The following is a 14773-nucleotide window of genomic DNA, read 5'->3' as shown; positions in this document are numbered from 1 at the left end:
ATGTTTTAAAATCATTTCCATTTTAAAAAAAAATAAAATTCTCATTTTACTCTCCGTTTACAATATTTAATAGGTAGTACATTATTGATGAAGTTAACATAAATATTAAATACTAATAAATATTTATTGAAGAAAGATTACATAATAAAATATGTTATGAGGATAATAAAAATAATAAAAAAATGTATAAATGAAAAATACGAAAACTGTTTTAAAACGGAGGAAATAATATAATTTTATGTAAGAGAAATTGTGGTTTAAGTGTTTATTGAACCATTATTGGAAATATGTGAAGTAGAAGAATCTCTCAACTAACATTCTAAGCTTAGCTTCCATTCTTCTCTCATATTAATTAAGTATTAAGTAAATTTAAAATGTTTGTCCCCAAAATTTAATAATTTAGAAACTTAATATAAAATTATTTATTTACTACTTTTCTTAAAATAAAGACTCAAAATATTTATTTATCATTTTAATAAACCAAAAAGACATTTATTTTCTCAAAATATTACTCCTCCCTTATTACTCCAACTTGAATAGTCATTAATTACTCATTTATGAAAGGTTGGGTAGGATTTTGAAGATCTTCCAATTTTTAAAATATAGCCTCACTAAAAAAATAATTAGTGACTGATAAATCTTGTAGCTAAATAATTAAATTTATAACTAACCTTATTTAAACATAAATTAATACTGATTTATCAAAAAAAATTAACTACGAGCAATTTGACGATATAATACATGACCAATTTTTATTTTATTCTTTTTGTTGGTACCTAGTACCTACACATGCTTGCAGATTTTTCACTCCAACAGATTTACTTGTGTTATCAATTTTCAAAAATTAATTACTTTACTCAAAGGTGGAAAATTTGCTTCACTTACATTTAATGCCTCTTTTTTTAATTGACGCAAAGTAGGTCTAGATAATATTTTGCATTTAGTGCTTTTATATCTCGATACCAATAAAAAAACTACCTGATAATATTTACCGTTATAATTTATTCGATAAAATAAAATTTACTTGATAAAAGTTTATAAGCTAAATAATTCAGAAATATCTTTTATAGGGGAAAAAATTATCAAAATTCATAAATTTTGATGACTATAAAATTTGATGATGTTTTTAAGCGACAAGTATTAATTTATTTATTTTACTACAAAAATGTAAATTGAATAACCATTTGAAAAATTAAGTCGAACAAATATGAATTGAAAAATTATGTCAATAAGGTCACGCCCATAATTTTCTCTGTGCAAAATTACTAGTATATATTATGGGTGACAATGTTTGAAGGAAATAAAAAACATATAAAAAATAAAATGGGAATTACAATATTATAGTTAAAGAACCTAATAAAAAAGTTAAGCTAATCTTCTAGGATCAGTAACATTAATCCTCCAATGTTCATCTTTTAATCCCATTTCTTCTGCCTCCTTTCTACTAAAATATAATTCAATTTTCCTCTGCTTTGACAATCCACAAAATTTTTGCAAATTCTCATCCATAGTATCATGAATTTTCCACCATGTCCTATGTGCGATATCGCTAGCATAAATGCGTAAATAACCAACGTCCCAATTACAATCATAGTCTCTGTAACACACCCAAGGCTTTAATCCGAGATAATGTACTGCATAGAGTTGCGGAGGATCTGCTTCAAATAGTTGGTTCTTAGCACTGTTCAAATTTTCGAAATTCTTAAAAAAATTAACTCTTCTTGGTAACCTATGCCACCATACAAATATTTCATTAAGGAAACCTTGGTCACCTCCATTATATGAAATAATGTCTTTTGTATGTTGCATTAACATGTTGAATGTGCAATTTGATGGCTCAATTACCATTACTCCAGAATTAAATATTGATCCATCATTACCTGTAAATAATATTAGAGCATACAAATATTAAAATTAGTATATATGCAAATTTAGTAACACCCCTTATAAGAGCATACAAATATTAAGTCAAATTAAGACGCATAAAATATATCGCTAGTAAATTAAATTACCTGTGGCTGACAATTGAGGAAATTGGAAAAGAATGTCGATGTTACGTAGAACAATGATGTCTGCATCAATAAAAACAACTTTTTCATAGTCAGTAAGTTGCCATAACCTGAATTTGCTGTAATTGTACTTATTGTACGAGTTTTTATCAGCTCTAGCATTTCTTATCCTCTCTATCAATCGAAGTTTCCACCCTGCTTTTACGAGCGCGTCGCGTTTGGGTTCGGGGATAGTGTCATCCAAAAGAAGAACAAGGTCCCGTCTGGTTCCAGTTCGAAGAAGACTCTGAGCTAGTGTTATTGCACCACAAACGTATTTTCCTGAGGAATGAAGAACCGTGGCGTAGGCTTCTCTGTTTTGAACATTAGAGATGTCATACACCTTTTTCATTCCTGAAATGATAATAAATGTTACTCCATTGATTGTCAAGCATTTTGGTGTGTTTTCAATTTTTTCGATTTTTTTTTCCCTAGTTTGATGTGAAGCATCTTACAACAAAATCGAATCAAACAAGCAAAATAAGAAGATAGAAGACATGAAAGTGTAAGGTTCCTATTTAGTTGCCAGTATTTTAGGTTTTAAGAAATATTAGGTAAGTTTACCATTGTATCCTTATTTAGTATTATGTTAAAGTCAATTTTCAATAAATGAATATGAATTAATTTACTTTGATTTACTAATTTGATCTTAATTAATTTTTATATATTGGTCAAATGTATATTTTCAAGACTAATAACTTTGGGCGATGATTCTTTTTATGAGGATGAGGAAGAAAATATGTTGGACATATGCTTTGATAAAGTGGCTAGGGATGGGGATATCTCACCTCGGCATCAAAGAAGTGGAAGCAACAAAAACAAAAAGAAGACATATGGAAGGCAGCATAATTGGGATGGTAAAGTGACAAGAGAGTTTGTTCCAAGGCACCTACCGATGCGACTGGCAAAGCAGAACCATATGACAGTGTCAATAGCTTCAACAAGATCCAATACATCCAAGAAGAAGTGATGAACTATCAAGTTTTGTTGGACATATTTGAAGAAGAAGACAAGATGAAAATACTCCAGGTTACTCTAGATGGGCTATCTATCATTTTTAATTCACGCATTTGTAAAAGTAAGTTTGAGGTTGATAACTCAACTTTCTTCTTGAATTTTATATTTGTGCATTTTTCAAGTTTTCTCATTTGTAATATCATCATAGAGTGTATTACAAATTTTGGAATGATCATAGAATACCTAATTCTCTCTAGCTCTTATTTTTTTCATGCTTGTTAATTAGTAGAGGTTCGTTGCCTCATTAGGATTGACAAATGACAAGGTAAGGCCTTAGCTCCCCTTGCTTGTACTTATTTCTATTGAGGATTTTTATTTTAATAAAAAAAAAAGGAAAAAAAAAACTTTCAAAGGGTAAATAGGAAGAAAAGTGCCATTTATACATTGATTTTCTGAAATAACAAATATTAAGAAACATTTATTTTTAATAAGAACGACAAGTAAAGAGGAGCAGAGGAAGTAACATATATAACTTGAAAGTAGGATACATAACATACCTTTTTCCCTTAGAGTCAAAGCCAACTTGCAAGAACCAATTGGAAGTGAAATTTTTTGTGCCAACTTAGCCATATTTGGCTCATAATACCACCAATCTCCTTCCCTTTTCTTTAATTCTTTACATCTGAATATCTCCATCATTGGCATACATTTACTCAAGAAAATCAATTTCATCTTCCCATTCTTACCCTTTTTTCTATTGACAGCCAAATTTGCAGCCACAAGATGTACTTGTAGCCTAAAAACATCCCTTTTCCATCCTTCTTGTGGATAATTGCATGGTAATTTCACTACTATTATGTTCATGTTATTATAACCATAGAAATGTGGCATTGGTATTTCTGGACATGTTTGTCTTCTATCCATCTCTTCTAATTCTTCATCTATCTGTCCTGGAAATAAAAACGGTAAAATCAATTCATCTTTTAGTAACTCGTTTAACCTGTTCAAGTTTGAAAGAGTGAGGTTGAGACTTATTTGTTAACTTGACTTGACTTGACTCAATAGGTTGAAATCGAAATGGACTGTTAGATTATTGGACCAAAACGGGTCAAATAGTGTAATTCAACAGGTCAAAATGTAACGTCGTTCAAAAACAAAATTAAAGATCAAGAATTATGTATTTTTGAAAAAAATTTAATTAAGCTAATAATTTAAGAAAGTAAATTAGTTTTCACTTTCTTCTTTTTAACCAAAAAACAAAAGAGAAGAGGAAGAGAGGTTAGGTCACATTGGGTAGGTTGAAGTATGACCCGTTATCGGATGCTTGTTTATTGATTTGACCTGTTTAAATTTGACTCGATCTGTTCATTTGTCACGTACTTTACCTGGAAACAAATCATCCCATTCCAACAACTCTGAGACCTTCTGGAATTGTACTTTAATTATTTGGCCATGGACTCTCCATTCACTAACATCTTCATCTTCCATATTCACCATTCCTATCTTCATTCCTCTCCCCATTATTTCTTTCATAAAACTTGGCTTCTTATGTCTCATCATTTTCTTCAATATTGCATTTGTTCCATTCACCAATATTGGTTCTTCTTCCACCTACTCAATACAAGAAAAAAATAATTTAGAGCTAGATTTTTTCTCTTTTCAAATAGACATGACTACTTGTTTTACTATCTAAATAGATGGTCATTCAACTGATTAAATTAATAATAATCAGCATATCTACAATATAGATATAATTCATGTATAACATGCATATATGATATAACTGCGTATAATCAGTATATAATTTACAAGAAAAAATAAACAGTAAATCCGATCGGACTTACCTTGTGATGACATTCACAAGATGTGCATCTAATAGTAGATTTTGAATATTCATGATAAAGAGAAGATAATTGCCAGTGAAGAAGGGCAGCATAAGCAATTAAGAAACAAACCAAGAAAACTAAGTTGATTTTAATTATCAAAGCCTTTGAGGGAAAAGACTTCATAATCAGCTTTTATTTTCCACAAACCAAAATGCTAGCTACTGAAATTAAGAATTCATTTGATAGTGTAAAGAATGTAATTATATTTAAATAATTATTGTGAGTGGAGACATGAATAATTAATGTAGGTGATTAATTTATGTTTAATAGGGATTTGCTGGCAGCAAATTAGGGTAGGGAGTTTTAATTATTGTTTGCCGTAAACGTTGAGTGGTTTTATTAGTTGTATTTTATGTTGAAAACATAAAATAAAAAAAATAAAAAAAGTTGTACAATAGTATTTTTTTTAATTATAAATGTCACGTGCTGTTTTTTTTTTCTTTTTTTTTTTTAATGTCACGTGCTGAGCTCGTAAGCCTATGACAGATCCGACATTGAAGCTGCGATCCATGCTGTACAGCACGCATCAACATTATTTTAAAAAAATAAAATATATATCATCTTAGGTAAATTTATCGAGACACTCAAATAATAATCTATTCTGATTGAGTATTTGTATACATCATAAAATATATAATAAGAAATATTTTGCTATATATTTTAATAGACTATAGTTCAAATATCTAAATAATATTTACTGAATATTGATATTCAACCTTGTTATGTTCTTGTGTCGAATAAAATCCGTCATATAAAATGAAATTAATGAAACCAAAATCCAAAATCAAAATCCATGATTACTCATACTCTGTTTGGTCTCTCTTCGGCCCATTTAATTATAGGGCTCCATTAGTACGTAGGGTCTAGTGGGTTCTTTAGGCCCATTGCACTTGTTAAAGTTCTGATTTTGGAATTGGCCCATTGGCTCATATTTGGTCAAACTATCAAAAATAATTCTTTTTAAAAAAAGTTGATTTTTTTTAATAATTCTTTTTTTTTAAAAAGGAGGCAATTTATTATTTTATCAGATCATTTAAAAACATATGTTTTTGAATCATTTTCGAATAAAATCAATCTCCGGAGATCGCTTTTTGCTATCATTTCTTTTTAAAAATACTAATAGTATCTAAAGTTGTTTTTGGTAAAAAGATCTGATATATTTCTCAATTTTGTCATTTAGAGATGATATATCCCTCGTTATGAAAGTGATTCATATATACCCTTTTCCTCTAATGAAAGTGAAAAAATTAATTTTAATTTAAAAATCGACCTTTGAAGTTGGATTTTTATGATTATTTTTTAAGGACAAATTACAGAAATACACACCTTTTGTTTCATTTATTTCCATTAGCCCCTATTACTTTTTAAAATCTCCAAAATCTCTTATTTCTTTAATGTATCCGAGCTGCATATTAATGTATTCGAGACAGTATTTAATGTATCCGAGCTAGTTTTTAATGTATTTGAGCTACATATTAATGTATCCGAGCCAGTATTCAATATATCCGAGCTACATATTATGTATCCGAGACAATATTTAATGTATCCGAGCTTCAATTATTGTATCTGATTTTTTTAATTTTTAAGAAATTAATATAATTAAAAACTTATTAGAAATATATTATAATTTCATATTAAAACTATGGTATTTATGTAATTTATCCTTTTTTTAATGGAGGTCGGTTATATGAGCCTCATATAACACGGCCTGTACTATTAAGTGGGTAAAAGTAGTGACAAATAAAAATTTCAAAATTGTTTATAATGTTTATGGATTCAACATTAAAAAATTATACCAAAAATATTGAACATGCAAAAGGTTCTCTTTTTATGAATTTATTAAATATATAGCCGACAATACATCTCAGATTTGCACTCTTGGAAGCTTCTTATAAAGTTTTTGTTAATATTTGCTCATACAAAATATAAATATATTGTGTTACCTCAATTATAATGTATTCAAACAATTTTTTCAGCTGTTAGGTGCACCTAAAAATTAATTAGTTTGCTCAACTAATACTCTTTTTGTTTTTTTCAACTGATCTATCATTATCACATATGCTAATTCTTGGCCTTCACCACAATTAATCATTTAGCTATTTTACCTTTTCTTCTACTCAACAATTCTTCCAACATTAAAAATTAATATACAGTCAAATCTTTTTATAACAATATTGTTATATTTTCTTAAAATATTATCACGAAGTATATTATAAAAAGTATAATATTATTATAAAAAAGACTGTCGTATAAAAGGCTATCTGCGTATAAAAGAAGACTATAGATTTGTTTGTTGAACTTTGAAGTATATCAATCACTGCGTTGGTTATACTAGTAATCATTAAATTAATACAACAATCCATGCTCTACCAAATTCATGTTCTCTTTTAAGAAAAAAAAAAACTTATCTATCTTACATATTTTAAATAAAATATTTGATTTGTTTATTGAAATCGTTAAGTACTATAGTTGACTAATTAAGCTTAATTTAATTTGTAGTCTACCTTATACAACATTTTAATAGTCCTATCCTAATTAAAACGGAACTTAATTATTCTAAATACGACTGGTCTCATTTTATATGTTGGACATTTAATTGAACAAAAAATTTAATAGGGAAAAACAATACATCAAATAGACAAATTGAAGAGTTAAATGAAATTAAAATATTCTTAAAATTTTGAAAATCATATATTATAATTACTAAAAATGGACTGATGTATAAGTTAGAAAAAATTTATTTTGATAACTTGATCGAGTCCTTAAAGGCTACTGTTATATATTAGGCATAAAAACATGACATCCTCTTAAATTTGTTCGTAAGTATTATTTGGATACTCGAAATATGACTTGTTTCACTATATACTGAATAAATAAACATACGAAAAAATGTTCTTTATAACGGCAATAATAATTTAAAAAAAAGGAGGAGGTAGAATAGCTAAACATTTTCCATGTTCCAAAAATTAAGAACAAGCATCCTCTATATACACATGAATAAATAGTGCATGAAGGCCATGTTCATAACTCATAAGTACTCTGTGCATAAGTACTACTATATATAGTAGCATATATATTAAATGAAAAAAAAAGAAAACATTGATAATAAAAAAAAATTAAAAAAATTCAAGAAAGTTTTCTAGGATCAGTAACATTAATCCTCCAATGTTCATCTTCAAATCCAATTTTTCCAGCCAATTTTCTATCCCATTCTAATTCAATTTTCCTTTGCTCTGTCAATCCACAAAATTTTTGTAAACTCTCATCCATTGAGTCATGTAATTTCCACCATGTCTCATGCGCGATATCGCTAGCATAAACCCGTTGATCACCTATGTCCCAGTTACAATCGTAGTCCCTGTAGCATACCCATGGCTTTAACCCGAGATAATGTATAGAGTATACTTTTGGAGGATCTGCCCCGAATAATTGATTCTTAACGCTGACCTCATTCGAATTATTTGACCAAAAGTTCTTTAAGAAATTAACCCTTCTAGGCAACCTATGCCACCATACAAATACTTCATTAAGGAAACCTTGGTCACCTCCATTATATGAAATGATCTCTTTTGTACGTTTCATGAACATTTTGAAGGTGCAATTTGATGGCTCGATCACCATTATTCCAGAATTGAAGATTGATGCATCGTTACCTGCAGATGACAGATTCAAAATTTAAATATTTAAATTTTGTTTTTCACTCTTAGTGTCTTAATTCGATTATACACATGAATTTTAAGAATGCAAAGAAAATCTTTCGATCATATATATGGTCTTGAAACTTTGTGATTTTATACTATGCCATAACATTTATATACAAAAGTGTCATTAAACGTGTGTATTTTGTATTTATATGGAGAAAATATTTTTCAAAAAGTGTTTGATTTTTCAATATTAGTAAGTCAAATTTTGATTTTTTTTTTAAAGAAAATGGCTTTACTGTGGAAATAGAGATAACAAGTTCTATAAGTAACGTGCCCCGCCCCCAACCCCCTCCTCCCCATCTCCGGGCCCAACCATGCATCCATGCACACACCCGCTTTCTTTTCAAAAAAGGCTAGTAAAACAAAGAAAGTAAGACGTATAAATTGAAACAACTGGTATTACCTGTAGCGGTCATCTGAGGAAAATGGAAAAGGAGGTCAATGTTACGAAGAACGATAATATCAGCATCAATGAAAATGATTTTATCATAATCCGTAAGCTGCCATAACCTGAACTTGCTGTAATTATACTCATTATACGTATTTTTCTCAGCTCTAGGGTTTCTTATCCTCTTTATGAACCGTAGTTTCCACCCTGCTTTTATAAGCGCGTCGCGTTTAGATTCAGAAATACTGTTATCCAGAAGAAGAATTAGGTCCCGTTTAGTTCCAGTTCGAAGAAGACTCTGAGCTAGTGTTATTGCACCACAAACATATGTTTCTGATGAATGAAGAACCGTGGCATAAGCTTCTCTTGTTGGTACTTTTGTGCTGCTTTCTATTTTCGAAATATCATACACTTCGTTGATTTCTGTAATCAAAATATGTTTATAATGTGAGTTCGACAGAATTCAGTAAATTTGATCTAAATTCTATAGTTTTGTTATTGGTAACAATGAACATAAAATTGGAGGTTATATTAGTGAAGTAATTAATAGAAGGGTCTTAGCATGTGCACTAATAAATATTTGAGTTTCCACCTTATGTTCAATTAATTTGTATTATTATAAGCTTCTTGATTAGTTGAACATTGACTTCCTATGAAGAAAAAATAATAATGTTTGTATCATTTTTGTGTATTATAATTTTCATGACACGCCTTAGCCTATATTTTGTATATGCAAGTAGACATTTAATTTCTCAAAATCTACCAAACATTTTACTGACTATTTGGATAATGCTTTTTCAACCTCCTTTTGGCACCAACCACTTAAAATCAAACTTCTCACCAATAAACGTTATACACACCGTTCGTTATTGTAAAAGAATATTTTACGCTATCATATCACTCAAAAAATATTTATAGATTAAAATTTTTTTAAATATGTAATTTTTAATCATGAAAATAGAATAAGTTATCACTGCAACAAAGAAAAAAAATGATTCGATTGTATAAAAAATTGTAACACTAATAGGTATATAACTCAAAAGTCTCAAATACTTATTATTACAAGTAGAGGTAACCAAAACGTTTGAGAAAATCATTATAATTAGTTGTAGAGAAATTATTCAAAAAGATTTATTTTTTTACTATTTTAAGAGACTAGTTAGATAATATTTGTTACTATTTTATCCCATAGAAGCGCCTGTAGCTCAGTGGATAGAGCGTCTGTTTCCTAAGCAGAAAGTCGTAGGTTCGACCCCTACCTGGCGCGTCTCATTTTTTTTGAATTATTTCGATACATCTCACACACTAACCATGTCATTTTTTATGATCAAGGTAATTGAACATGTTAGATATTAACACATTCCATTCCGATACTACTTAAGGCAATGATCAAGGTAATTTAACATGTTAAGAATTAACACGTTCCATTCCGATACTACTTAAGGCAAACCTAACATGACAGTTTTTATGATCAATGTATAAATTTAACATGTTAGGAATTAACACATTCTATTCTGATACAACTTAAGGATGATCGTTTTGATCTTCATTTTTTTGGAATTAACACATTCCGATATGTCTCACACACTAACCTACTATGACCTTTTTTTTACGATTAATGTAATTCAACATGCTAGGAATTAACACATTCCGATACTTCTTAAGGATGATCATTGTGAACAATGTTCGGAATCAACACATTCCAATACTTCTTAAGAATGATCATTGACATTTTTTATGTTTATTACTGTAATTTAACATGTTATAGCAGTTCCATTATTTTGTCAACTTTTAAATATAAAAAAAAGAAGATAGCAACAAGTACAAGTTTGAAAGTGTAACATACCTTTTCCCCATAGAGGCAAAGCCAACATACAAGAACCAATTGGCAATGAAACTTTTTGAGCCAATTTATCCATATTTGACTCATAATACCACCAATCACCTTCTTTTTTCTTCAACTCCTCACATCTAAACATTTCCACCATAGGTCTACACTTACTCAAAAAAATCAATTTCATTTTCTTTCCAATTCCTCTTTTCACAGCCAAATTTGCAGCCACAAGATTCACTTGTAACCTATAAACATCTCTTCCCCATCCTTCTTGTGGATATTTACATGGCAATTTAACAACTAACATGTCCATATTATCTCTATAGTTGTTAAAAATTGGCATTGGTATTTCAGGACACATTGGTCCATCCATTTCTTCTTCTTCATCTATCCATTCTGGAAATATGTCTTTCCATTCGAATAAATTCGAGACTTTCTCAAATTTAATGTTTGTTATTTGGCCATAGATTTTCCATTCACTAACATCTTCACCTTCCATATTTACCATTCCTATCTTCATTCCTCTCCCCATTTTATTTAAAAAACTCGGCTTTTCGCGCTTTAGTACTAGCTTTTCCTCTGTTTTTGCTTCATTCATAACCATTTTTTCTTCTAATACTGCTTTCATCTTTATCCCTCCTTCTCCCTATTCAAAACAAGAAGAAAAAAAAATAGTTCATGTTTTTTTTTTATTCGAACTGATGAATATATCTTGAGTTATAACTTTCTTGAATTTGAATAAAAAGAATGAACAATGGTCTGCATTGTATTATATTGTACGAAGTATCTTAATTTTACCCTTCATTATACTTTAAGGTTATTCGTAGCCTTGTTGTTAGCAAATTGTCTCGTACTTGCTCTTGACTTTTGAGAATGATCTAGTATGGACTTGTCTGTTAAAATCAAGAGCAAATACAATACGATTTGCTAATGGCAAATGCATGAATAGCCCTAAAGTAATACGAAAGGTAAAATTAAGATATTTCGAATATTAAAAAGTAAATTGAAACTTTTTACTATTAAAAAAAAACTCACCTTATTCTTCGAAAATATCCTAATTTCACCCTCTGCTATGCTTTGAGTTCATTCATACCTTTAACATCAACAAATCGTTTCATATTTGCTCGTCTTTACCAGAAGTCCAACCGTACTTTATCCATTAAAAAAGTTGAGCAAATATAAGACGATTTGCTAATACCAAGAATATGAATAGCTCCAAAGTATAACGAAGCGTAAAATTATTAGACATTTCCACCCCTACAAATTAAGAAACAAAAAATTAAAGCTCACCTTACCTTATGATGACATTCTCTCAATGAACATCTAACAAGAGATGTTGCATATTCATGATAAACATAAGTTGATGGCTTTAGAAGAATAGCAGCATAACCAATCAAGAAACAAGCCAAAAAAACCAAGTTGATTTTGATGATCAATGCTTTAGAAGGAAGGGACTTCATAATCATTTTTCTTTTTTTGGTATGTTGTGTATAGAAAGGAGAGTGCTACTTCTTTGTGCTATATAAAATGTGAACTTTCACTCTCTCCAACCTTAATATAATATTTGTAGTGAGCAAGTAAGATAGTGGATTAATTTAAAATTGAGTGATTAACATGTATTTAAAACGGATTTGGCAATAGTTGTTAGAGAGACAGAGAGGAGGCCTAATTATGAAAAGATTAAGGAATAAGTAATTAGAACTACTAAGAAAGCTCCAAGTGTTGTTTACTTGTCTTTTTAATATTTCATTTTCTTAACTTGGAGATCAATATATATAAGAGAAGGAGATTTAAATTGTTTGCCATATGTTTTATATGTGTTGTTAGTATTATTTATTTTTGAAAAAAAAGATATTATATTGTTTTATTTTGCTAAAATACCCATCCTTTATTGTCAAGATACAAAGTTGATAATGGCTGTTGAGTCAATTTGTTTTTCTTTAAGGGAAGGGCAAATGGCCTTTTTCTGCCGTCGAGTTTAACTTTTATATACTAATAAAATGCTGATATAATATGTTATTATCAATTAATTACTAATTAAAGTGAGTTTATTAGCATAAAAATAAGATATAATTATTACCATAAACAATTAAAATACTCCCATAAGTTGTTGTAGACTTGTGGTATGGTGGTCGACATGCATCTGAATTCAATTTTTTTGATGTGAAACATGAATTTATATATAAAAATTCTTTTAAATCACTATAATAGTAAATATGGATCCATAATTTTAATAATATAACAAGTTCAATGCTTAGAACTTTTTAAGTTAAACTCATACAACTTAATCAAGGATCCACTTCTGAATATGACGTTATATATATATATATATTATCGTCAAGGCTAGATCCACCCTTGTTATACTAGGTTCATCGGAATCCAGTACTTCCAAAGCGAAGAATAAATTTATGAGTAAAATTTTATAAAATTATAACAAATAGTAGATATAAACTTAAAATCATAACAGGTAAATACTATGAATATTAAAGGCTGAACTTATAAAGTTTAAAATTCATGATTCGCCTCTAATTATCAGAACATATGAGTTAAATTGTGTATTAGCTTATAAGCAGAGTGTCTTGCCATTTGGAGTAAGAGTTACTAAAATAAAATAAAATAGTGAAGACAAAATAATTAAGGAAATGTTAAAATTCACAATTTTGAAATATTTGGAAGGGCAGCTAATAGCTTAAGGCCAACAACTTGTATAGTTGGGCTGTCAATGTCTTATGAACAAACAAATGTCACTTTTAGCTGTTACAAAATTGCAAGGTCGCACCAATACTTGATTTTCTACACATTTTTAGAACTAATATAGTTTATTATATTGCTATATAGAACAGAATAAATAAATAAATTAAATAAATAAACAAGCAATGATTATCTTTAACAAATGATCATTTTAATAGGCTTTAGGTGAGATAACCACTCTTTACCAAAACAATAGATTCCCATGTTGATATTAGGGTAGAAAATCATTGTTGTACACTCAATGTCAACCCTTTCAATAATTTACATGAATATTACTCCACCGTCGTGATTTCTAAACATAATTATCTCAAATTATTTGTCATTTTATAAGTTTAAGATAAAATTAATAATTTGTTTCCATTCTGTCTTTAGTAGTAATTGTTCTTGAAGACTACAAACACATTAATATAGAATATTTAATGAAGAAAGATCATATCTTCTAACAAAAATGAGTGTAAGAACGAAACATGACTGGTAATTTTGAGATGAACAGAGTATTGCATAACAGGGCACCCTTGTAATCTATCATCTTCCTTTTCCTTTTTTTTGTTAGTTAGAGAGGAAATGATCAAAACTACTTTGTTAACAACATATTAAACCATGTTAATAGAAGGTACACTGTTGCAGATGAGTCAAAATTTCTCTTTTTTCTTTAGGTACATAGTCTAGGTAAGCTTTTAGTATAAAAAAAGTAGGCTTCTAAGTTATTTTGGCAAACTAAAAAGGTGCATGCCATTTTGACTGCATCACATATTTTTCCATTTCAAAAGGCTTCTGGGAACACTATTATCACAAAAACTTTTTTCCAGAGAAAAATGTAAAGGTAAAAAAGACCGACCAAAAATGAAAAGAAAAAATCAAGAAAGTCGAATTGTCTAAAAATAACCTTCAAATGAACTATTCAAAGAAGGCCGGCACATTCATTGAATTGTTCATTACATTATCACTACATATCCAGAAGAGACCTTTATTAAGTTTCCAATTATATTATACCAACAGCCTCAGCAGTTAGTTGGTGCAAATCACCAATCAGCGTGCTCAGCAACATCGTCTACTGGTGCATGACTCACAAGTCAAGACCAATAACACTGGATGACATAAAGCAACGCACCAAAATTTAAGAACATGTGGTTAATAGTGTACCAGAAGAGCACCACAACTTTAACAATTTTCATCGCAAACTGAGGGTACCACAACTTTAACAA

General features: G+C 29.2%; 2 protein-coding genes and 1 non-coding gene across 3 annotated transcripts; 1 reads left to right on the top strand and 2 right to left on the bottom strand.

Annotated features, from left to right (window-relative positions):
* Nucleotides 1–1341: 1341 nt before the first annotated feature.
* LOC125811456 (UDP-glucuronate:xylan alpha-glucuronosyltransferase 2-like) lies at nucleotides 1342–5037 on the bottom strand. Its single transcript, XM_049490953.1, has 5 exons — nucleotides 4850–5037; nucleotides 4391–4616; nucleotides 3563–3955; nucleotides 2013–2402; nucleotides 1342–1880 (listed from the first exon to the last, which is right to left on the bottom strand). Exons 1-5 carry the CDS (start codon nucleotides 5012–5014, stop codon nucleotides 1366–1368), a joined length of 1689 nt encoding a protein of 562 aa, XP_049346910.1. The 5' UTR covers nucleotides 5015–5037; the 3' UTR covers nucleotides 1342–1365.
* A 2944-nt stretch (nucleotides 5038–7981) lies between these two features.
* Nucleotides 7982–12371, bottom strand: LOC125811446 (UDP-glucuronate:xylan alpha-glucuronosyltransferase 2). Its single transcript, XM_049490941.1, has 4 exons — nucleotides 12113–12371; nucleotides 10830–11463; nucleotides 8999–9406; nucleotides 7982–8544 (listed from the first exon to the last, which is right to left on the bottom strand). The coding sequence occupies exons 1-4, from the start codon at nucleotides 12281–12283 to the stop codon at nucleotides 8018–8020; spliced, it is 1740 nt and encodes a 579-aa protein (XP_049346898.1). The 5' UTR covers nucleotides 12284–12371; the 3' UTR covers nucleotides 7982–8017.
* On the top strand, nucleotides 10178–10250 carry TRNAR-CCU (transfer RNA arginine (anticodon CCU)). Its single transcript has one exon. It is a non-coding gene; the product is annotated as a tRNA-Arg (tRNA).
* Nucleotides 12372–14773: the final 2402 nt, after the last annotated feature.

This window comes from Solanum verrucosum, unplaced genomic scaffold (genome assembly GCF_900185275.1).
Source record: "Solanum verrucosum unplaced genomic scaffold, falcon-dt-bn FXZP01000235.1, whole genome shotgun sequence".
Taxonomy (NCBI): Eukaryota; Viridiplantae; Streptophyta; class Magnoliopsida; order Solanales; family Solanaceae; genus Solanum; species Solanum verrucosum.
The sequence above is the reverse complement of the archived record's forward strand: the minus strand, read 5'-3'. Positions and strand labels throughout refer to the sequence as shown.